Below are 25204 nucleotides of genomic sequence, written 5' to 3'. Positions count from 1 at the left end.
TGATGTGGTCGATCTAGCTTTCTGTATGTTCATCTGGTGAAGTCTAGGTGGTCTTGTGAATGGTTTTGTGTGGAAAGAATGTGCCTCCGTCTACAAGGTCATTGAACAAGCAGAAGTCTGTGAATTGCTCACCATTCTCGTTGCAGTTGCCCACTCCATGCTTTCTCATTATGTGTCCTTTGTCTATGTTGTCATTTCCAACTTTGACATTTATGTCGCCCATTACGATCTTCAGGTCTCGTTTTGGAGTACGATTAACCAGCGCTTGTTGGGAGTTGTAAAATTCTTCCTTTTCACCTTCTTTAGCTGTGTTGATACGTGCATAGTACTGGATGATGGTGATCTTTTTTCCTTTGGGGTTGAACTGAGCTGACATGAATGGTGGGGAAACTGGTTCCCATACTATTAGTGCTCTTACAGCCTCCGGTGTCATCAGTACTGCTACTCCTTGTGTATGGTCAGGGTTTTCATGTCCAGAGTAGATGATAGTCTCCCCTTACGATGTTCCCTGTTGTCTTAATTTTTCGTGCACTTTTTAACAGGATAATTGAGACAATTTTTAATATCATTTGTTAACAAGTTAAAACATGATTTTAAAAATCTAAGTCTGTTATTACCATGAATTTGTCAGTTTAGGACAGTCTACACAGGTCAATACAGTATGCATTGCAAGGGAATTGGTCGTGTCGTGTTCACTATCATAGGCTGTGAAGATGGAGTACTTCTTGCTCATGTTTATTTCTCTGCAATGTTTTCTTGAGAGGAGAGACGGAAAAACTGTTGTCTTCTTATCTAGCACATTCATGTCAAATTAACAGATAGCAACATGCAAAATACGGAGAAAAGATTGATTTCTTAATGATGTTTTTGGTTCTCTTTTGGGTGCATGTTAACAAATGTTACATGACAATTTGAGGGTAGCAATGTCAAATTTTAAGGCGTTTTGTACATTTGTGGCTGCCTTTTTTTTTTCCTCACCCTTTAAGGCCATGAGATTTTAAGATATTTCAAGCCATTCCTGAAATTTTGTTACAATTCAGTATTTTCACTTTTTGTCCTTTTGAATCATTTTTTACTTTTTCGCGTGTTTCAGTGGTTACCATGCCTGTTATCTAATTCTCACATCATATTACCTTCAACAAGTGTTTTCATTCAACAAGCATTTTAAGATTTGTGTGTGTGTGCTCATAAAAATGATCTGTATGTCTTTATACCGTTTCAACAAGTGCAACACACAGGCTGCTTTAGAACAACATTATGAACATAAGGTTCATTTAAGTCTGATTAAATAAAATAAATGTTTGTAAATTATATATTTTTTTAAAAGGTGAAAGAGTCATATTACAAAATTTAACTGGCTTTCCAAAACACTTAAAAGAGGTGGTGGGAAAAGAAAAAGGCAAGAAAAGGGTTTTACCATTTTATATGTATATATGACACAAAGCTCAAGCTTTGAGCACTCGCACATACACAACATTTCAATATGCATTCTATGCATGAATGTATTGTCAAGATCTAAGAAGCGAAAGCAATTCCACCCCCACCCCCTCACGCCCACCTCATCTCTGCCACTTAACAAAAATTTCCACGTTATGTAACGAGTATAAAATCACTGATAATATGAATATGATGAGAATCATTGCAATCTTGGTCTGTTTGTTCAGGGTTAGAAGAGCTACTGTAATTATGAAAACAAACTCTGAACATCTGCAAACATTTGACTGCCCAAAAGTACACAAAAAAAAAAACCTCTAAATGTCTGAACATTGCAAAGCACCAATGAATTTTACAGAATAAAAAATCACAAATATATACACATAATATATATATATGTAAGCATTATCCCTTAGGTATTATAGTATGGGTGTGCATTAGGGTATTACAAAAATACAACACATGCAAGGACCTCCATCATTTTAAATTTAAAATGCTGATAATGAAGCATTCATGTCCTAATTCCACACAAGTGCTACCACTACTAGACAAATATACATTGCACCTATTCTGAAAGAATGACAAGGATGTTACAATACTGCAGTTTGTACTCTTGCAACAAATGTTTCACAGAATATTACTAGGAAAAGACTTGTTTTACTACAGCTACCCTTTACCCATTCTGAAGACATGACCAATGCTCATGAGGACTTTGTGGTTACTATGAGGTTATGCCTAGTCAAGAACAAGAAAATAGTTGTTAAGGTTAGACACACTCTTCCACAAAGTCTTCGGCTGCAACATACTTAGAGGAACATTTGTCTTCCAGACATTAAACTCTGGCAGACAGCTTAATATCAGAATTCCTGCAGACTATAACACCAAGTTCATCTTGTTTTTATAAGTAGAAGCTCTTGTAAATTTTTTTTCCCTAGAGGATATTCTGAGAATTGGATGATAATATGTTGCATAATACGGGACAGCATGAAACTTGTAAACTTTAATGCAGTCTGGCAAGATCAGGGACAAATGCATAGGTCAGTCAAGCACATGCATACCCCAATGTTCTTCCAAATAATAATAATAATAAAAAAATCAGTTTTTATATATACAATGAACATTACGATTGACATTTTTATCAGTTATGTTTGTAGCTCTGCTTTGTGAATATCCTGCAACTCAAATCCCAAGAGGAAGCATCTTTTCTCCATATCTTCATCAATGAGATGATACCCTGATGAACACTTAATCTCTGTGGCATTTGTCATCCTGTCAATCTTGGTGGTGGTGATAGCGAGGAAGATTGGAAATGCTTTATAATCATCAAATTATTATAATCAAATAATAGTTAGTCCTTCATTAATACCTGTGAAAAAAAATTAAGAATACTTTGGTGTTTCCCATTTATAGACCCTCCGTTAAAATTACTGGGGGTTTACCAACCAGCCAGAAAAACGAAGACTTTTAAAAATTAATGTATATGCTGTTGAATTTGTTTTATCCCTGATATAAAGAAACTGCTTTCATTATTAGTATCGTTTTTTATGCTTACAATACTGTAACTTACATTTGATAATAATGACAAAATAACAGCTTCTTATATCTGGTTAAAAAAAAAAATCTTAAATGATAAGCCCCCCCCCCCACACCAACAATAGTCTTTTGTTTTTAGAATCCTAAATCATTCACATTTTCAAAGCCCTTTGGCAAACTTTCTTTAACTGATTTAGACTCTCTTGCATGTTTTACACACATTCTACACATGAAAAACTGACACTTGTTTATGTATGAATTACAAATATATGAACTGACCACTTTGAGACTTAATGTCATAACATTGTTTTCTCCAGTATCTGATACTATTTGGTGTGGTTATTAAAAAAAAAAAATTGTGCTCTTCATTTATAACTTTATCAAGCAGTTTTAAGCTCATTTTCTGCAAATCCTGAAGAAATTCACACCACCAGCCATGTATATTGTGCTTCTTGATTAATGTCCTTAGCTAAGATGATTATGAAAAAAATGGTTTTCATAAATTGTTGGGGTTTAGCCCCACCTCTCACCCCTAATAAAAAAAATATTAGTCTTTTTGAACAATGATTGAAAAAACACATCAATGTATAACTGTTCATATCATGACTTTTATCCCTGTTTTTATACATGTAATAAAATGTCACTGATAGCAAGTAATCATGAAATATCACTTTTCTTGTCTGGTTTACTAGAGGCTAAACAATGATAGCTCCAACCTTAACTTTTATATTTACAGAAACCAAATCACTTACATTTTCTGATCCCTAGAAAATATTATTTTTACAGGATGGGAAACCCTAAAACTCCTGAGCTCTTTAACATAACAGCTCATATTCTTGTATGCCACTCGTCATTCCTTTGCATTCCATTTATGGCAAATATATCCAAAAATCTTGGCATCTAAACTTTAAAGATATTATGTGACTGGTTGGCATGTTAACTTTTCACAAATACATAAAAGGGAGCATCATTATAATTTTTCTTCCACTCCAATGAAAACTGTACAAGTGAGGGTTAAGGAATGCTTTTTAAAACAGAATATTAACAATAAATGTCAAGACAATCTGAGCACAGTAATAATGTCATGGTTTTATGATTAGTAAAAATAGCAGCATCTAAAATTAGATAAAGAGGGATTTGCAAAAGTACCCCTTTCAGAAGAACTGATAAAAACACAATAAATTACGCTCCATGCATGCATGTACATGTGTGTGTGCGAGTAGCTACCAGCTAGAACCAGGTGCAATACGTGCATCATCCTCACAGCCTACAATGTAGCATTTGCCAAAAAAAAAAAAAAAAAAATAGCATAGCTTTAGACAATTATATTCCCTACCTTGCCTGCTTTTTTATCATCAGCTAGCTTTGTATGACCCCATATCTTCTTATTCTTAATTGGAAATAAAACATTTTTAGGGTTGACCCCTATAGCCATTAAAAAAAGTGAACACCAAAGAAGTAGTCTTGTTCTCTTTTCATATAGAATGAAGTGTACATAATGGGTATTACAGTTATGCTGTTTAAGTTGCTGATGCAGCACAAAATTCAAGCTGGATATCACCTATTTTTATGTCACAGCTTTATAACTGCAGAATTTTAAAGATGATAAAGGAATGTGTGTGAAATATAAAGCTTTAGTGGGATGAATTTAAAGGAAAATATTTCTGGATAAAAGCACATCAGGTAAGCATGGAACAAACACCTGCATCGCAGGTATATGAGAACATCGTGGTCACAGAGACCTTATGAGACAAAATAATTGTCACTCTATTTCAATTTATCCTGTTGTGGCTTATGATTCTTTTCATTTCACAACAAGACTTCTTCACAAGAAACAATAGCAATATATGCAAGAAAAATATTGTGATAAAACTGGGCGCAATTATAACAAAAACAATGGACTTTGGAAAAAGGCATAACTTCATTGCCGAAATATCTGCTCTAACCTTTCCGGGATGCATACTTAAGTCGCAGCAATAGCAAACAACCAGCTAATCACATCTGCAATATGTGAGAATGTAAACATGTAATCATAACACATTCTTAATCACAACTGCAACATGTAAAAACATGTGATGATGTCAACATGTAGTCATGGAAATCACTCTAATTTTATAAAATCCTGTACACATTCCTGCCCATCAAACCACTTATGCACATTGCATTCACAAGCATGCGCACACACAGGCACAAGCAAAGGGAATACCTCATGAAACCTTTTCAAACTACAGTATTGAGTCTTGTAAATACAATACCAAAATGATAACAATACTGTGCTATTAATATCAGTATATGGATGACGGTGTCAATTACACTTACAGAATTACACACGAACACTGTCTACAGAATCTTTTCTACTGAAAGTTCTTTCTTCTCAAAGCTTATGTCTTGTTTAGCTTAGAGACAGATGTGTTCAACTGGCAGTATGATATATTAGGACATGAGGTATAAGAATACTTTCCTCCTAAGTTCAGCATCACAAAAAATCCACAACTCATATTCTGATCTGGGTAATTCTGGTTGGTGTAGGTATGCATGTTTAGAAATTATTAGAAATAAAAACATCAGACACTAAGTAAATGGATAATCATAACCTCAATTCAAATATATTTAGTATGCATAAACAATGTTTTAAAAAACAAAATATATTTTGACAGTTTCACCTCCCTCCAAACCACCACCAAAGATTTTATAAAACATTGAAAAACACCAATAATTTTCAGGATATTTCTGGGGTAAACAAATACAAAAACTGTTTTCAAAACCCAGCTACATCATGTACAGAACATTTCACATTTTCAGACGTGTGGATTGTATGTGCATGTGCATTGAATGAGAAGATAAAAGAAAAACAGAAGACAAAAAAATGTTGACACAATTACTTCAAACAAAGCAACTATCACAGACTTTTCCATGCTAAATACAATATGAACTCTTGGTGACAGTTCCCCCCACCCTCGGGGAGAGGGTGTTGTTGCATATATTCTCATTACATTTTCCAAATCACAGCCATGGCATTTTCCCCTGAAATCACATTTGGGTTTTTTTTTGTTGTTTTCTTATGTTGCTTAGATATGTATTTTCTCTTTCAAAATATTTCATAAGCATGCAGACCACTCTATACTCAAACCTTGAATTTTACAGAAATACTCATTTCAGCCAACAAGTGTTTGACAATGTCATTTTACATCTAACATTACTGACCCCAGGCAACTGATCTCTGAAGCCTAATTCTATGTGAAGGAATGGGGACACGGCATAACAGAACTGCATAATGGCACTTTGCTACTCAAGCATTTTCTGAAAGACGGTAAAATATATGACAACTGTTAATTTGGGACCTTTCCTATCAGATTAATATGAAATCACTCTGTGAATGCTACTAATCTCTCATTAACTGAAAAATGGCAATAAAAGGCATTATATGCTTAGGAAACTGTTTTCATGTTCTTGTTTTCACCCAATCAGAGTTGTGATATTTTTTAAAAGCAAATGCAAATGAGAAAGGCTGTAATTTTTAATCTTTCAGCTTTAATGAATTACCATTATTGACCACAATCAAATCACCAATTCATTTTTTAAAAGATTATTCCTTTATAATATTAACAAAATAATAACCTAGTTGTCAGTTTTGCACAGAAGAATATTCTCACCCACTTTAAAATTATGTGGCACTGCTAAATCTTGGGTTTGGTATATTAATGCTATTAACAGAAAGAATGATTGGGAAAGAATATGTATATAGCAGACTCTCCATACCCACAAAAGTTTAAGCACTACAAACTTGATATGTTCTAGGAATGTCATGCATAAATTCTCAAAGCATTGTATCCTCTGGGAAAAACATTCAAAGTTAGGAACAAAAATAGGAAAAAAAATTGAAGAAACTGTTTTCAATTTTTTTATTTACCTATCCTTGCTCTCTCTTTCTCTCACACACACACATTTATCTCTTCCTTATGGTAATTATTGAATTTGTAAAGCACATTTCTTACTGTGGCTGTGAGTTCAGTGTGCTGCATACCAAAACATATCAACAACCAACAATCGGCCAGTCAGGTGCAGAGGTATTTCCTATGCCTATTTATGTATTGGGAAGGGGTAAAATAGGGAAACTCAAATTTACTGAAAAGGCCTGCGTAATATTCTAGCAGTATTCTATTTCTCTCTTTCTCTCTCTCACACATACAGAAGTGAACGGAACAGTGTGAAGTGAGATAATATTGCATTTCAGCTACTGAGTATTTTTGCGGTTCAACATGGGACTTAAAAATTTGATTCTACTGATAACATCTTATGCTAGGTTTAATTACAACAACTCTTCTGATGGCAGTCAAAACAAAACACAATGGTTTAATCTTGATTACTGTGTCCGATCACATAAATCCATAATTCTGCAAAGTACGGTTAACAACCTCTAATTTCCCTGCACAACACAAAATCCTCACACTTGAACACAATGGGACCACTAGAAGGATTGTTTTGTAACATCGCGTTTGCCATTTAAATCACTCTCCACAAATGCGTCTCCTTACTTCATGAAGCACTTTCATATTAAAATGCATCACTACCATAAGCAAGGATTTTACCCACCATGGACTGGAAGTAAACAGGTACTGATACCAATGTAGGTAATCCTTATGTAATTCTCAAGTTCATCGTGCAAATCTCCAAACAAAATATCCACGGACAATCACCTGAATCAGGTTTAAGTTCACAGGAATTTTCCTGACAATGTTTTACACTCCAAAAACCATGGTAACCAATCAGCAAATGGTTGCAGATTATACTCAACAGCTTCTTCATAGGAACAGCTTCTTCACATAACACCATTCCAAAAAAAAAAAAACCAAATGCAAATTGGAACACAGTCCTGCCTATCAGCAGTTAAGGCAAATACCCAGCCTTCAAACTGAGGACTCCCGCAAATGTGGAGCAGTAATGTCATCAGCAGCCTTCTTTGGCCTGCTATGCTGGAACATGGGACCACGGTAAATTTGAGACCTGTTCTCTCTCACAACCATTGTTGGTTCTCGGATTGCATACTGCGGTCCACTAAGGACTACACTGCGCTCAATGCCATATCTATCCTCTAAAGATGACTTGCCATAACTTCCACTGCTGCTGGACATGGACAGTCTGTCAGCAGGAGGGGAAAATCCACTGTGCCCTGAATACCTCTGTGCAGAGGAAAGGGCCAGGCTAGGGCTAGTCAGATTACTGTGGTACAGTATATTATAGTCTGTAGAAGATCTTGGAACCATGGGTGGTGCTATAGGTTCACGACGTTCTGAACGCATATCTCGATTGCCACGTGCTATGGTTGCAAACTTCTGATCAGGCACCCCATGTGGTCTTCTACTTCTGAATGAGCGGTCGGCTGGGGAAAAAAAAATTCAAGAACTTTTTAAATTTTAAAAAGAACACACTTAACCTGCACATTTTATGATATTGAAAAAATAAATCACCATTGAGCTTAGACTAAAAACATAAAAGCGCAAAAAGAAACGATTATTCAGAATTTGGGAAAATGGAGAATCTTATCTGAAAAATAACACTACAAACTGCTGAGCTAGTTGAAAAGTACCTCTGTAGATCAGAGCAGCAGATTAATAAGGAGTGCCTTTCTGATAAATCTCTAACTCAACATGAAGCATACTGACTGGAGATTTCCCATACATAGTAGTAAAATTATATGATTGCTAGATACCTCATACTCATGCATACATTTTCCATTCCACCCAGCCCAAAAAGACAAGTTAAACCAAGCAGTTTAGTAACAATATTCCCAACCACACCAAATATGCAAAACAATTTTGGTCTAGAGCTTTCAGTCAATAACCAACCTTCAACAGGTGACATCCTTGTTCCAAAGCGTTCATTAAGCTCTCGCACAAGGCCTCCCATTTTAAGATTACTTTCTTGTTTATCCCTTGAAACTGGGCTTGTGGTAGAGGCCTTGTCATCTGGAAGTAGAACCTCTCGTTGGTTGTTCCACAGTGGGATATCCCTTGCTGAGGGCCTTGCTGTTTTAGGGAGGTGATCTGAATCCCTTATTTCTCTCTCACTAAGACGATGTTGAATTTCTCTGGTGTTTTCTTTTGGTGCAGGAGATGGTGGTGGCTGGATATCTCTCCTTGGTGATGAGGTAGGGGAAGTTGTGATAGAAAGATGATAACTGTTTGGGCGATTCATAACAGATGCTCCACTAGATATGCTATCTAGTACCCGAGCACCATCTCCAATTTTTCCACCTACTGATTTTGGTGGCAAAGGAGGTTTGGTAGTAAGTGGACGTGGTATGTTGGATACTCCTGATCTGGTCAACAAGGGAGGGGCCTGACTACTTGATTCGCTGTCCTTGGTTTCTGCCAGCTTCCTGTCAAAGGAAGCAGGATCGTTAGGAAACGAAGAAATTCTAGAATCAAGAAGGTCAAATTGTCCTGACTGTGAGCTAGGAGAGTCACAAGAACTCTGAGTGTCACTAGAAGATCGAGATGACTGAGATTCATAGACCTTTGGGTGTGGCAAAACCCGTGAGTATACATCATTTTGGTATGGCCTATGAGAAAATTGCGATGATGTTCTTGGGGCAGGCTGATGATCCTGAAAAGGTCTGAATGAATGGTCCACAACCGAAACATCTATTGATTTTGTTGATCGTAAACAGTTCTGTTGAGGGTCAGGACTGATGGTAGATTGTGTATCTACATCAACTTTACTAGACAGTCCTGGTGATTCATGCATTTGTTGCTGTTCCATTTGATGTGAGTCATGGATTTTATCTCCGTGTTTACCATCTACAGGTAGATGAGCTAGCTGAGGCTGTAGAATTTCTGTTCTCAACGTTCTAGGTATCTCACTTTCCATCAGGTCTTTGCTCTTCTGAGGAACATTGGGTTTAGGAGGCAGCTGAACCTGAAGGACATGTGGCTGAGACTGACTACTGCTTTCTGCATGCTTATGCTCAAGTTCAGTTTGCTCTTTCTTGTAGACCTCCGAAGTTTTAGCCTCTAGTTCAATCTTCCTACCTTGCATGCCTGCATCAGATGCATGACGATAAAGACTATGCCGTGTGGGATTGAATGATGGTCTTGGTTTGTTTGCAGTCAGACTCTGCTGAAAGGAATCTATAGCAAAATTCTGCCGCCGCTGAGGTTGAGGAGTTAAAGGTCTAATAGCAGGTCTGCGAATGGGACTTGATGGTCCATTCCACTCTTTGCTAAGACTTCGACGGAAAGGTAAAGATGATGTGTCTTGATCATCATAGTTGGAAGAATTCCTCTTGATAGTACTAGTTACCCCTGAGTTACTGTAGCGCTGTGGTGATGAGGTTTTATTCAGTTTAACTAAAGAATCAATAGAAAAGACCCAGTGTACAGCAGTGTGAATTTTCTGATTGATAAGCTTTGTCAAGCTGCGTCGCTGGTAGAAAAGAATGTAGGAGAACTTGGTGACAACTTCATCCTCAGCTACAGCATGCACTTTACGATCATCAAACTCCTGCCATATCCCATCCAATCCATTCTTGCAAAATGCTGCGCAAATGTAAAGAGACAATAAAGAGTTTCAAAAAATGTATGGTGATAATGAGAAGATGAGATTGGTAAGTGTATAAAAAAAGCTATGTGGGGGATTGGAAGAAAGAAAACTTATACTGTTTTGTGTTAGTGCATTTTAAACTGTATACACGTATACACTTAAAACTAGCACTCCATATAAAGTTTTTTTTAAAAGTCAGAGCTTATGTTTATTTTCCTTGAAAAAATAGGAACCTGGAGTAAATCAAACTCACCAGTGTAATGACCACCCATCATATTGCCATAGTGATTGCAAACACCAATCAGATCATAAGTAACATCATCCGGCCTGAGATCCTGATCACTTCGATGTACCATGTGGGGAGTCATGTCCAGATTTTCCACAGGAAAGTTGACAAGAGTATTGAGCTTGTTTCTCCTCAGTCCTGTCTACAGAATGTAGACCAGAAGGAAAATAAGCATCATCTTAAGCATTGGTCAAATCTGATTAGATGTTCATTTACATGCCACAGGTGTTAACCTTGACCTTTTATCATGAAACAAACAAACAAAAAAAAAACCCTCTGAAACCATTGTGTTTTTTACTCACCTGCTTGAAGCGTTTAAGATGAAGAATTAGAACATCAGGTAGTGACCACAATCCTAATGTTTTGGTGGCACCTTTTTGAGGCTTCTTGCAGTGAGAACAAAGCCACGCATCTTCTCCCGCCAACTACATTTTTTAAAAATCATTAGTTTTAAATATAATATCAGCAAAGATACCTTTGTTAGAAAACCGAACTCTACAATTTTTACTGTAAGACTGACAAATTTTAAAACAACCTGCAATTACTCATTGAAAACTGTTGGATATAATTCTGAGGAAGAAAATTTCACTCTTTCATGAAATCCTACAAAGCCAAATCATAAAATTAAGGATAATAATCCAGTAAAAGAGATAATTAAAAATGCTCACAGTCTCAGTTTCTACATTCATTCAAAAAGAATGGATTTCTCTTACAACTGACCTTCTCTTCCTGTGTGTACAACTGGAAGCACTCTTGTAATGAAACAGTGACAGGCTGCTGTGCAGAGGAGCGCACTTGACTCACTGACACATGTTCTCCAATATGCTCTTTGTCATCCTTGATAACTCTACAGTATCAGGAAAAAAAATTGTCTGTTAAAATATCTTAGTATTCCACTTCGTGGCTCCAGTTTCACAACTATGATAGCCATTATGTCAAAACTTTATTGCATTTGTTCCTCAGGTCTAACATGACCTGAAATGGTGTGATAAACACTTGACCGACAAGAAATAGACACCCAAATGTTTTTTTTTGGCACCAAAGTTTACAAAGAATGTCAACAAAGACAATGATGCATATTCTTCTGTCTATGCACATCAGTAAGCATATTTGCATGTAAACTTTAACAGTAATACTCTGGTAACAAAAAAACCATTAAAAGTATATATAAAATATTGTTTTAATTAATGCTAATCATTTTGTATGAGAAATATATTGTCATTTAATTTTAGAAAATTCTGCTTGAGTCTTCAGTACATAAAGAAGGAGCCCCCAGAATTTATAGATTACAAAGCCAAACAATATTTTCATATTTCTGACTGCCTATGTACTTAATACTAAGAACTGAAATAAAACAGTCACAGAAATTCCACAAAAGGCACACAGAGCTAGCAATGAGAGCAACTTAAATTTTTCGTAACCCATTATCTGAAAAGGCACACTATGATGTCATGATTGTCTTTGAACGCATCTAATTATAGTACAATCCCAGCACTCCCATTGGACATAGATTTGATAATGTAAACATATCCATGAACATTCCTTCTGACAATGATTTTATCCCTTCTCTGTGGATGGTGATGTTTATAGAGCTATATCTTGATAAATGGGTTTTTCCCAAATGTTAGGAAATGCTGTCTTGTACAGATCTCTGCACAGCCATTTGAAGACAGTTTTGCATTGTAGTAGACCTAAACTTTCATAATTTCTTAAATGTTTATCCCTCTGGTTTGAATTTAAATGTAGCAATATGGTCTATAAAATATATCTTTTAAAAACTCTACAAAAGTTAATGCATACACTTCTTTCACATCTGACTCCCACTCAGCAATGAGTTTAAGATGTTGTGGTCCAAACTCCTCACCAAGCATAGACAGCACTCTAAGACAAAAAAAGGGAAACAAAAAAAAGTGCATCAGATTATCTGATCTACCTTTCAAGCTGATGGGATGCAAAACACTTAATACAAGTCTTCCCATCTTGAAATGAAAGTAACTATCTCTCATACTCACTTCCTTCTTCAGTACTGTCTATGATAAAAAATTTGTTCAGAATGAGATGGGTGTGTTTTTCTTTTGTTTGTAAGTGCTCTGAATATTGTATTAGTTACAATATACTCTTTAATTACAATAGTATTTCTTAACTAGCTTTCTCACAAAAAGAGAGTGAAAGTATCTTACATACCTAAGGTTTTATCCAACACATAAAAAAATTCATGCCTTTTATATCACTATTACCACTTCTTCATCTAACTGCTGCTTAAACTACTGTATATATATAATCATTTGAAGGGTTTCAGAAGATGAACACCATTCAGCTTATTTACAATACCCATTAAATCATTTATCTTTGGGAGAAAACCCTCAGACGAAGCAAGCAATGGTCCTCTTTCCCTAAACTACAATAAAATGAAAGAAATTACATTTCATAAAGAGCTCCTCTAAAGGAAAACTAATATCTTCTACCTGTCTACAGTCTCTGTGTAAAGAGGCATTTCAACATCAGGAGGCAGATAAACTGGACGAGAACTGCCATCAACAACTTGTAGCTGAAATAAGTACTGCAACCGCTGGGAGCACAAGGAGAAGTCTATTAATTTAAAAGGTACAGGTTATACCTTAAAATTTCTGTTCTACCAACTACAAAGCCAAAAAGTTTTTTTTTAAAGAACAACAATTACAAACAACATACTCCATAAATATCATAATTTTATTATTATAAAATGCTTACATATAAAATAGAACATGTATATTTGAATGAATGGCTATGTCAAAATAACCACAGAGATATGATCAAGGTGGAAAATTCAAATTTTAACTTTCATTATGCCTGGTGTTACAATTTTACATACCTTATCCAAGACCTCTCGCTTGACTGCATCCCCAAGTTTACCAAGAATCTCTCTTTGCAAATTCTTCATGTTTATTTCTCTTGAAACTCTTATTACTTCAGGATGGCAGAATCTTAAAAAAGTCAGGATAATTGTACATTACAAAATTCATATGTATTTTCAAACTGCATTTTCAAACTACATTTTCAAACTACAGACACCTAGCTATCATCAGAACATTGATATACTACAAATGAAACAAATTTTTTTAAATTTAACAAATAAAACCATATTCTTTAAAGCTCGATTATTTCACCTCTAAACTGTAAACAGAAGTAAATGTTTTATGCCCATAACAAGTAGCATACAACAGACCAAAGTAACACAATAATCTTGATGTAAACATATAGTACTAGGGTTAATTGTAAAATACCAACAAATCTGATAACTACTGCTTTTAAATTTGAAACCATAATGCAGTCTGAAGTAGTCTGAAACCTACTATTAAATGTGTTATTTCTCAATGGATATCCTAACACTATAACCTGACTACCAATAATGTGATGATGAAATTATGTGTACAAGTGTTGGAGAAAGTAATATGCAGAAAATAAATCCCATAAACTGTAAACATAATTATATATATACAAACACATGATTGTGTAGTACTGTGTGTATATATATATATACAATTTAGTGCAATTTGCTGGGTTAAAATTTGCTTCTGTGTATATTTCATATTATACATATAATGTACTGGTATTCATATAACTTATATAAAATAATCTCAATTCTCTTAGAGAGCAAAACAATAAAGTATCTAGAATCTTGAATACTGTGATTGCAATGGTGCCATATTTCTGTCAACTCTGCAAATGCTTTGATGCAGGGATGAATGGACCAAATTTTTTTGTTGTTATTTTTTTTAACAAATCCCAATAGGCGCGCACCTCTTCAGCGCAGTGACAGTCCTCTCAACATGCAGGACAACAATCTGTACTGTCTCAAAGCCTGAAGACTCCTCTGCCGACTGATACTCCTCTGGGTACATCTCAATGGCATAAATGCACCCATTTTCAGGTAAGTCTGAAAGAAGCTGCTCATTGCTGAAGGTGGCACAGAACCCATCTTTTGCCAGTTGGCACAAAACCAGCTGTTTCAGAATTAAACAATAAAGAAAACAATAAGAATATGTGAAAGAAGATTCACGAAAGGCGACCTATCTACTTATTACTTTATTTAGCTGAAGCCATAGCAAATGCTGAGTTTTTTTATAAACTGGTGAGGAAATTTAAAAAAAAAAAATAACTGATGACATTATTGTAGACATTTTTCATCATCTCTGTGAATGAAGCATCAAACAAATAAAAACATTTTTCCACATTTGGCTAATAAACAATTTTTTTCTGTCATCAGCATCATCTACACCTGACACTGGTACTTTCATACTTCTCAGCAGGCTTCAAAACATGTTTTAAAACTAGAAATAACAGTAAAATAACAAACCCAGATGCCTTTGCCTGTGACCTGCGTACTAATCTGGTTCCCTTAACTGTGGCAAAGAAGTGTTTTCAAGATGTTTAGAACCCAGTGAAGGTCAGTGAGTACAAATTTTCCTCTGCCTTTTAAATGTCTTAAATGACTGTAAACCATCTTAATATCCCAAGCATTGTAGATGCCTGAATAGAGGTAATTACTGAGACAAGCAAAGGGGGCTGTTGTTTGGATCAGATCTATTCTTGTCAAGTGGCACTCAAGAGAATATATGAATATAGCAGCCTAAAAAGACTTAATGTGGAGAGCCAAGATTGTGCCTTTCCTTCTTACATATTCATAAAATTTCAACCATGTGTCTGTAAAATAGCTCTCCCCCAATCCCAGCTGCCTCTCCTTGCCTAGAATCAAGTAGTATGTTGATTACTAATTTTTCTCTATTTTTCTGGAAAGCTACACATGGAGATATATATATAAAAAGAGAGAGGGAACATAGGGATAGTAGTATATAGGAGTATCTCTCCACTCTCTGCCTATAGAATAAATTTTCTGCATGATTACCAATAATTTTCAACCAAGGCAAGGCATATTTAAAACTGGGTAGAAATTTATTTTCAACATCAATGTGAAGGCAGTCCTACTGTATGGTTCTGAAACCTGGAGAGCGACAAACACCATCAACAAGCTCCAGACCTTTACCAACCAATGCCTATGCTATATTTTAGGAATAAGATGGCCTGAAAAGATCTCCAACAGCAGCCCGTGGAAAAGAACCAACAAGAATGCCACTAGCCAAGACATCAAAAAGCGCAAATGGGGCTGCATAGCACACACCCTGCACAAACAAGCTGACACCGTTGCCAAGCAGGCACTTGACTGGAATCCTCAGGGAAAGAGGAGAGTTGGGAGACCAAAGCAGACTTGGAAAAGAACAGTAGAAAGTGAGGCAAAGGACCTCGGAACCATATGGGCTCAACTGAAGGGGGCTGCCCAAAACCGGGTCTGCTGGTGAGGTGTTGTTGCGGTCCTATGCTCCTCGAGGAGTAACAAGGACTAAACTAAGAAAATTATTTATAACAATGGATCTCTTTAAACTAATGAGTAATGTTATTTCCTTACAAAACAGAGTACATGGCAAGTCTAGAAACCAAATATTACAAGAAATATTGGTTATTCTTATTAGCTGTTTACAGTTTACATGAACATGTATACTTTGAAAAAAAGAACAGAAAAAGCACATCCTGAACTCTGAAGAGTTAAGTTAAATGACAGAAGCCTATGAGTATGAAAAGATTTTTTTTAAAACTTGATCTTTGACATTTTATTTCTCGACCATTTTACCTATTAGGAAGAAACTGTTTTAAAACATCACTAGAAAACAACACTGAAAACATATTATACAGAATCAAAATATCTACCTGGTCAGCAGGAATGGATGTTTCGGTGGACAGAGCATCCCTTAAGTCTTTGACAGTGTCATATATATTCAGACTCAGTCCAATAGTTATTTCTTTTTGATATTCACCAAGATAGGCAACAGTGACATAGACTGGCCTAAGGCATTTCTGCGGCAAAGGCAGAGACACACACAAGTAGGGATCAAATGTATTAGAGTGTCGGTTACAGTAGGGACAAGTGAGTGATGAGCAGTGAAGTGCCTGAAATAGCTGAGTGATGAAGCTACTGCTGGTAGAAGATTCTGCTGCTTTTGCAAGTTCCTCATCTGTCTGGGGATGATCAGGTGACACAACATTCTGAAACAGAAGAATATATCCTTTAGAAGATGCAAAAAACAAATTTACATTGATCTAAGTTGATTGAGAAATTACATATTTTCCAAAATGGTCTAAGATTAACAGATCAGCTTCTTCACAGTCTTTGGGATAAAGAGTACAACTGATACTAAAAGACAACAATGTGCAAATGGGCAGCACACCACTGCTGAGATAGGGGAAAATTATTAATCTAAAATAAAAGCAAATAACAGTTATCTTTCATAAAAGTATTTAACCGACACAGTATAAACTTTGAAAGCATCTTTCAAGCATTAATCTTCAAGTTTATAATTTAACACCGGTTTTGTCACAATGAAGACTGTTCTGCTCTAATTTGTTTTAAAAACATATCAAACAGGGATACTGAACAGCTGTTTTAACATTTCTCTATTTTAAATGCAACTATGACTAGAATTTAAACTTCTCTCTAAGAACCAATGTAAACTTATTGCTTTTTTTGTATGCTGGTTAAATATGAGTTATAACCTACACTTAAAGAACATAAAAGTTCAGTGGCAACAGCATTGCATTTGTTCAATGTTTGCCATAAGCTATGAAGGGGGTGTGGAATAGAGTGTGGGTGTGTCGGAGCTTTAGATTGAGCCAACAACTAAGGCAATTCATGGCAAAGCAGCTGGTCTTGTAACAGGTGACACATCCAGAGAACGGATACAAAGGACACTCAAACTTTAATTGATAACACAAATTTGGTTGCCACTTTAAAATACCACAATTAAATGTGAGAATAAACAGGATCTTGAAGGTGGAACTTCTTCTGTCGGGACAGAATCAAATCATATTGCCCATGCAAGGGAAGGTAGGAGTACACGCATTGCGGACTGCTAGTGGCTAGTCGTCTCCAATTAATGCCCAAACAATAAGCAGGGTAGACATCACAGGCACTGCCGAGTAGCCTGGCAATAAAACGTCTTTCCCACCAGACCAGTACTTGCTGTAGGGTCTGAGAGCTGAGGTGAAACGGCTTCTATCTGAATATACTATCATGGTTAGGACTGAATGCAATCTCCACAAACACACAAAACTAGAATTTATAAAGGCAAGAAGCAAATGACACAAACATAAAGACAACTGAATTTTGAAACTTTATTTTTACTGCTTTTTTGTCTTTTTCTATATGTTATCTTTCCTTCCTCATAAGCGGGGATATCAATATTCTGCTTGTAGTCTGTGATTACATCTACGGTCTATGTGTGCATCCACCAAAGTTTTGAGTGTGATGTGCATGTACTCTAGTGTCCACACTGTAGCATTATTATTTTATTTTCCAGTTGTTATGTATGCAGCTACTCATCATACACTTCTGGGAAGTAATCTGTAAATGAGCAATGAAATTCAAGGCTGGAAGCAAGAGGGCAGAGCCTGCATATACACCGCTGTTAGTTTGGCTCTGGTGTGGTTTGTTTCGTTTTGGACAGCCCAACGAAAACAAGTAAGAGAGGGAAAAAGATCAACAATAGCAACAAAATATAGTTAGCAACTAAAATTCATTTAATTTACTTTTACAGTTTCAAACACCTTCCCCCTTCATCTCATGATTTACGTAACATTACAAGGAATTGAATGTTTCTTATTGGCAGGTGAAGTACAGGTATGCAAACAAAATCAGTGGCTAGAGGCTCTGTCATACAGATTGATATATAACAAAGTAAAATCACCAGTATAGCAAAGGAAACACAAAAATTAACACTGCTACTGATCCTACTATTTATATCACAGAATAACAAATATGTAAAGCGAACAAGATAAGAATCCCTTATAACATATGAGTGGGTCTTGCAGTTTTAGACTGGAATGAACTTGTCTATAGAGACAATACATTTGTCAGTGTGGAGATGTACCGTGGTTAGAACAATTACGGTTTTTCAGTTTTAATGGTAAATTATTTCCTCGTCTATTAATGTTTTTTGGATTTTGTTATTTAAATTATATGTTCATTACCAAATCTTCACCAGAACTACTGTCTGTTTCATTTAACATGTTTTCTTATTGTTCGGAATCAAATTTGTACTTTTCAACGACACATCTCCAGATATCCTCTACTAGTCTGTACTTTTTTTTAATAAAGTGCGGTGTTTCCGGTTGTACTGAACACTTGTTTTTCTGTAATTTGAAGTAGAATCTCTATCAACATGTTCATTCCAGTCTAAAACAGCAAACCCATGTGCATGTCACAGTGCCTCATGTTTGTAATGTGAACACGCTTAGTCAGATAGATCAGACACACATTGTTAAAACTTTCAACATAAAATGTGTCCCTGGACAGCATATAGTCCTCTGGATGTTTATAGAGGACAGGGCCGTGCAGAAAGTCGCTGAGAAGTTTGACAGCAGCAGGATCAGTTAGTGCGATTAGAGATGGGATTTTAGCAATTGCCTGCAGGGTGAGGCTTGGTGACACTCGTCATGGATGTTTTAGAAGTGTGTAAGACATCCATCCAACAAGTGCCTTAGTCTCACACAGTCGTCATCGGAGTTTTCAATACATCAGTAAACATGATCCCTGAATGCTGCTGTCTTGTCACTGAGCTGAGGGTGCCATGTCTTCCCGAGGTTTGCTTTACTACCTTGCGCCAGCCTTTTTCATCCCAACTTTTATAATTTTAGCAACGTGCCACCCCTCATTAATGTTTCTAACATCTTTAGTTCTCACTAACTTATTACTTGCCATGTTACGGTTGAGAACATCCTCTTGAATGATGGTTGGTCAGAGGAGACTTTTCTGCTTGAAGTAAAACTGCGACAGACTGGTGCTTCAAGAATTCAACGACTGCAGATCCGTGACAGCCGTTTTCTAAAAAATGTTTCATTTACAAGTCCCAAACTGGCACATTTAGCAAATTTTTTATATTGAATGGGGATAATCCTTGATGTACCGCAAGGTACATTCTTTCCCTTACTGTCACCTAGCGGAGACTAGTTATAGAATACACATGATATTATGTCTGTTAGGATAACCAAAGATGATCAGCATATATCCTTCCATTTTTGAAATCTTCACTTGGAGCAAAGAGGTGCACGAGACTGAATGTGCATGAATGCAATCTACAATGTCTTTCACCTTGTCGTGCTCACCAACAGACAAACATAGACTGTGGGGTAACTTTTGTAGATGGTGTATGGGGTCTGTGTTACAGGTGAGATGTTGCCCATTTGTAAAGGTATGAACATTGCATCCAAACACAGATGTACTTTTTGTAAGTCACCAGGGGAATAAAATATTGAATATTATCATCCCTTATGAGTAAAGAAAGATATAGAGATATAAAGATAGACGAAAGCAATAAAAATAAAGTTTTAAAATTCAGTTGTCTTTGTGCTTGTGTCATTTCTGCTGTTCATCTTTTTTCTCCTTTATTTTTCTCTCTATTTTATGGAGAATATATTCAATTGTCGGTCCTAACCCTGACAGTGTGTTCAGTTGGAAACCGTTTCACCAGCTTTCTAAACACCAACAGCAAGTACAGGAGGTCTTCGGGTTAGGTCAGCCCCGAGTTATGATGTTTTGTGGTTACGACACATCTCCCATTTACTGTATAAAGCCTTGTTTTCACTTAAGTGGCTTAGCATCGTAAACGTTGCAACGCAAACTTCCTGTTTCATTTCATTATTAAACACATTTTATATGTGTTTTTTTATAATTACTGTGTTAGGATAGGATAAGTGCTTACAGTATGTACGTATGTTCCGACTTACAGCGAAAATCGGTTTATGACACAACACAGGAATGGAACATCGTAAGTCAAGGACCCTCTGTACTCAGCTGAGAAAGACATTTTATTGCTAGGGTTATTATTGCCTGTGATCTCCACCCTGCCTCAGGGTCAGGGTAGCAATTAGGTAAAACTGACCGCTTGTAAAAGTCAGCACCGTGTACTCCTACCTTCCCTTGCATTTTCCCTTGCCATTTTTCTGAATACTTCTAAACTTTGGACCCAAACAACATGGAATAACAATCTTACTAACCTTTGTGTGCTTGCCCTTTTTCTTGCCTTGAGAAGGAGGAGGTACTATTAGATCCTCATGAATCCTGTCAAGCAGCCACAACAAAAACTCCTGAGCATCATGCTGGGAGCTTCCTTTGTATTGGCTGTTGTATTTTCCCACAACAGCTTTGAAGTCAATGGACACTTCACTGTTGTATTTATCGGACCACATACACTTTAATAGTAATCCAAGCTGTTCTGTTACATCACCTTTAGCTCCTTTAGATCCTACTTTCTTAGAACTGTTTCTGCTGTTTTTTAGAGCATCTTTATACAAATCCGTAACAAAGTACTCAGTGAAAGAATCCGTGTGACTCAAGCACTGAAGCACCGCGTTCATGAAACATGTGTTACCATGATTGAAAAGACCTATATTTCCGGGGGTGCGATCCCATTTACTGACCATAAGACCTGGGTCTGTGATTAGTGGGCGGTTCATGGAATCGGTTCCAGATCTGTCCTGACTTTCTCTGCCTGGTCTGCGACTAATGTTCTCCCCTGACCTCCCACTTGTTTCTTCTTCAGCGTTTCTCCTCCTAAGCGTTGGTGTCCATGGTCCTGAGCACGATATTTTGACTTGGGCTGGCATCTCTTCCTTGTTTAGAGAAGAGTTCGAACCCAAAGGCGAATCCTTTGAAAATGCACGACTTACCGCTTTCTTAACAGATTTGAAGGAAAACTTAGGTTTCAGACCTTTTTTTCTGCTGATCTGTTGGCTGAAACTGCTGTCTTCTGCACAGAACTTCGGATCAACGTTTTCTCTGTCTTCTGTTGTTGTTATGATGGCACTGCGACTAACATTACGATGCGCTTCGGTCAGTCCATCAAGCACACCTGAAGCAAGGATTGTGTCTTCTTCGTCTTCTAATACATCTCCTTCAGACGAGGCACGCTGTCTCCCGCCTGGAATAATATGTGGCATCATTGGAAAGCGTTACGAAAAACGCGTGTCCGTTCCGCATTCGTAAACAACAGGTTTCCGTCTACCCTGCTCTCACCTGCATATTTGTCTTCCATTTTTGCTCGAAGCATGATGGGATTACTATTACTTTACGAGAACGAGGCCGACACAGAAAGAAGGCGGGAAGCGAGGAGACAAAATAAGAGGTTTGTAGGCACACCGAAGACACTTCAAAACAAAAAAAAAACTATGGAAAAAAACCAGCCATGTTTTAAAAACAGCATCTGGAGTTTACATATTTATCACTTCCTTTTTATGATCTTTAAACTGCCTAAATAATCAACTCTAGAGGAGTGCTATAGTGTCTGAACTCAGCTAGTATGAAGCCTATTTTCAGTGGGTGTCAACAGCTCTGTTTAAAAACAAAAGTTCTGGAAGGAACTGAGACATGCTTTTTCAAGTGACCAGTAGATGAAAAAACGGGCTTGGGGAGAGAGAACTTGAGAAAAACTATTCCGAGATCCTCTAATTTTCATTTGTTATTTTTTAATTTTGCGAAAAGGTCTTTCATAACCCATCATGAGTTCATCTCTCGAATTATTGAATCCTTTGCGTATGATTTGCTACCTTACGCTGTACTAGAGAAATGTGAAGAAAAAACATGTTTTGTTCAATTATTTTACTAATTTTAAAACCAGATAATTTATGTAACAAAAGAAGCACAGACTGATCGATATGTCATGATAGTGTTATTCCATTTTTTTGGTTATCCTCATCCTGTACCCAATATTTATGTTTTAACCGCACCTTTGAATGTGGTTTGCCAAGGAATTTCGCTGGATTTTTACTGTCAGTATATATGTTTAGGAAGCAACGATGGCTTATCAGCAAGGAATGGAAGGGATATGTTCCAAGAAAACGTTGGTGAAGCACAAAGAAAAAAAGACTTGCCATCATGGTCCTACAAACACTTACCAAGTTCAGACACCTCTTGGTGAAATGACAATTGTCAGTTGTCCTAAGGGGCTACATTCCTTGAGCCAAGCTGCTCGAACAGATGACACATTTAAGCCAGACAAATGGTAAATAAAAAGTATATTTTGGTTTTGTATGTATGGTATCCATGATATCCTGATAAATCTGCAACCTGGCTAGTGCAGGGTACCTGAGTTTCCATTATCTGTGGATTTATATTGTATGAAGTTCTTTTGACCATGTCAATACTACCAGTGGATAGTATGCGATGTTTTCGCCTGTGCATGTGGTAAGGGGAAATAACTACCAGATTTTTGTTTGTTTGTTATTATTATTGAAATTGCATGTGGAGTAGTCCTTATGCCTACATGGATCACATACCAGCATCCTTCAAGATTCACCTCATAATTCAGTGCAAAAAGAGTCTTAGCCAGTTTTGCAATAAGGTTAACACAGACCTAGATCTAATGGTGTAAAATTGAAATTGAAGCAATAACTACATAACCACTGACTGCATCTTTTTCTTTATAAATTATGACATAATTTTGCCTGTGTATATCATATCTTATTGCTTATATGAATTGAAAAAAAATTTGGAGACATTTATTTGTGGGCCATAAAATTCAGGAAATCCACAGGCAGTTTATTTTTGTTGTTGAATATGTGTAGATTAAAAGTATTTGCATGTGTAATTGGAGTTATTGAGATGATATTGCAGATGAGTTGAGTTATAGAAAATATGTACTTGAACAGAAGTATTGAGGATGATCCCATCGAACAGAAGGAAGTTTAGCTAAGCAGGTTAAACACAGGAGTAGTTATATGCTGTTAATAAAATGGCCTAAATGAATCAAGTGATGGAATAATTTTTTTTAGGGGGTTGAGGGGCTCATTTGTTCAAATGAGGTCTGGGCCATATAAACTAACAGGACTAAATTTGAACTTTCATGCAGCATTGATAATCATTATGGTTAATAGAGTGTTTACAGCTTGACCCCTTCAGCGAAATTAGTTCCCCAAGAAACATTTTAATAATTTGAATGGTTATTATCTTTTCAGGTGTCAGGTTGAGTTTATATCGCAACTGTACAGTGACAATGGATATACCTATACTCCAGCTCTTCACTGTATTCAATGGCTGAAAAACTATTTTTTGAAACAAGAAAATGACACGAGACCATCGATCTGTCCTTCCATATCTAGGAAAGGTAACTGTATTGGTACTGATTTTTGGTCTTTGAAAATATATAATAAATTACAATTTGACCTTCAGACTTTTTAAAATTTTGGTTATAGTTTCTGGATTTTTGCACTGGCTACAAAAGGTCTACAATATTAGGAAAAAAAACTTTCGTGAGAGGTTTTTTTGTATACAGTGGTTTTATATATATTAAAATAAACCTTATGGACATTTTGCCTGGACTCTTTTATTTCAATTCACCTGAGTATTTTCACATACATTTTCTTTAACAGTTAAAGCCCTTTAATTAATGACTATTAGTCTTAAAAATGCTGTTTTGAAATTAGTGAGTCATATTTGTCTCTGATGAAGTTTTACAGATACCGACTGCAATTTTTGGAGAACTATAAATATTGCAAAAGACTAAAAGGTGTCAAGTGAAAATTTTCAATTTATTATGCAGATACTTTTACGGGCAAGGTATGGCAGACATTAACAGAGAATGTTCCATTTGGTGAAACAATCTCATACAAGGGCCTTTCACTGGCAGCTGGCAGGGATGGGGCATTTCGTGCTGTGGGCCAGGCCATGGCTAGTAACCCTGTACCACTGATCATTCCTTGTCACCGTGTCATTCGCAGTGATGGTGCATTTGGCAACTATGCAAAAGGAGAACTTAATTCTGTCAAGGAATGGCTGCTGCAGTTTGAAAGGGAGCTGTTTAATTTGAACAGTCGCTTACCATACCATGGTGTTCACAAACATTGCATCCTCAGTTTCATCCAAGTTTCAAAAGAAATTTCAGTTTTCACAATATTAACAATTTTGTAAATCTTATAAAACGTACAGGTAGTCCTCGGGTTACGACGGTCTCGAGTTAACGCTCAGAGTTTAGCGAAGTAGACTCATCTGATAACAGTGCATCAAAGATGTGGAATGACCGTTCGACTGTTTCCTACGATTATCAAGTTCTGCTCCTAATTCCGTAATATCCGTAAATTTTATGCTGTCCACCTGCATTTTTGGAGGGGGTGGGGGAATTGCTGGTTTGATCAGTGATGGGGTTGAAGCTTAATCCAGGTGCAGAAGATTAAGCACGTGTTTTCTACCTGTTCCAAAAGCATGATCCCAGAGTTTTATCTTGCTTTATTCAGGAATAGAAAGGTTGGCTAAACACAAATTATATTGTTTCTGAGTAAATTTATTTGATGATGCCTGAGCAGTTGAAATGTTCCAGGTTTTGACTTAAC

At 36.5% G+C, this 25204-nt stretch overlaps 2 protein-coding genes across 2 annotated transcripts; one reads left to right on the top strand and one right to left on the bottom strand.

Annotated features, from left to right (window-relative positions):
• Nucleotides 1-1406: 1406 nt before the first annotated feature.
• On the bottom strand, nt 1407-21946 carry LOC112564383 (ubiquitin carboxyl-terminal hydrolase 31-like). The gene is made up of 11 exons (XM_025239155.1): nt 20879-21946; nt 16538-16873; nt 14576-14778; nt 13647-13758; nt 13261-13364; nt 12596-12676; nt 11516-11642; nt 11098-11220; nt 10763-10937; nt 8814-10505; nt 1407-8347 (listed from the first exon to the last, which is right to left on the bottom strand). Exons 1-11 carry the CDS (start codon nt 21821-21823, stop codon nt 7875-7877), a joined length of 4371 nt encoding a protein of 1456 aa, XP_025094940.1. The 5' UTR covers nt 21824-21946; the 3' UTR covers nt 1407-7874.
• On the top strand, nt 21904-24828 carry LOC112564390 (methylated-DNA--protein-cysteine methyltransferase-like). Its single transcript, XM_025239167.1, has 4 exons — nt 21904-22005; nt 22667-22881; nt 23834-23982; nt 24418-24828. The coding sequence occupies exons 2-4, from the start codon at nt 22676-22678 to the stop codon at nt 24783-24785; spliced, it is 723 nt and encodes a 240-aa protein (XP_025094952.1). The 5' UTR covers nt 21904-22005; nt 22667-22675; the 3' UTR covers nt 24786-24828.
• The last annotated feature ends 376 nt before the right edge of the window (nt 24829-25204 follow it).

This window comes from Pomacea canaliculata, linkage group LG1, assembly GCF_003073045.1.
Source record: "Pomacea canaliculata isolate SZHN2017 linkage group LG1, ASM307304v1, whole genome shotgun sequence".
NCBI classification, from domain to species: Eukaryota; Metazoa; Mollusca; class Gastropoda; order Architaenioglossa; family Ampullariidae; genus Pomacea; species Pomacea canaliculata.
This window is presented reverse-complemented; position numbering and strand designations above follow the sequence as displayed.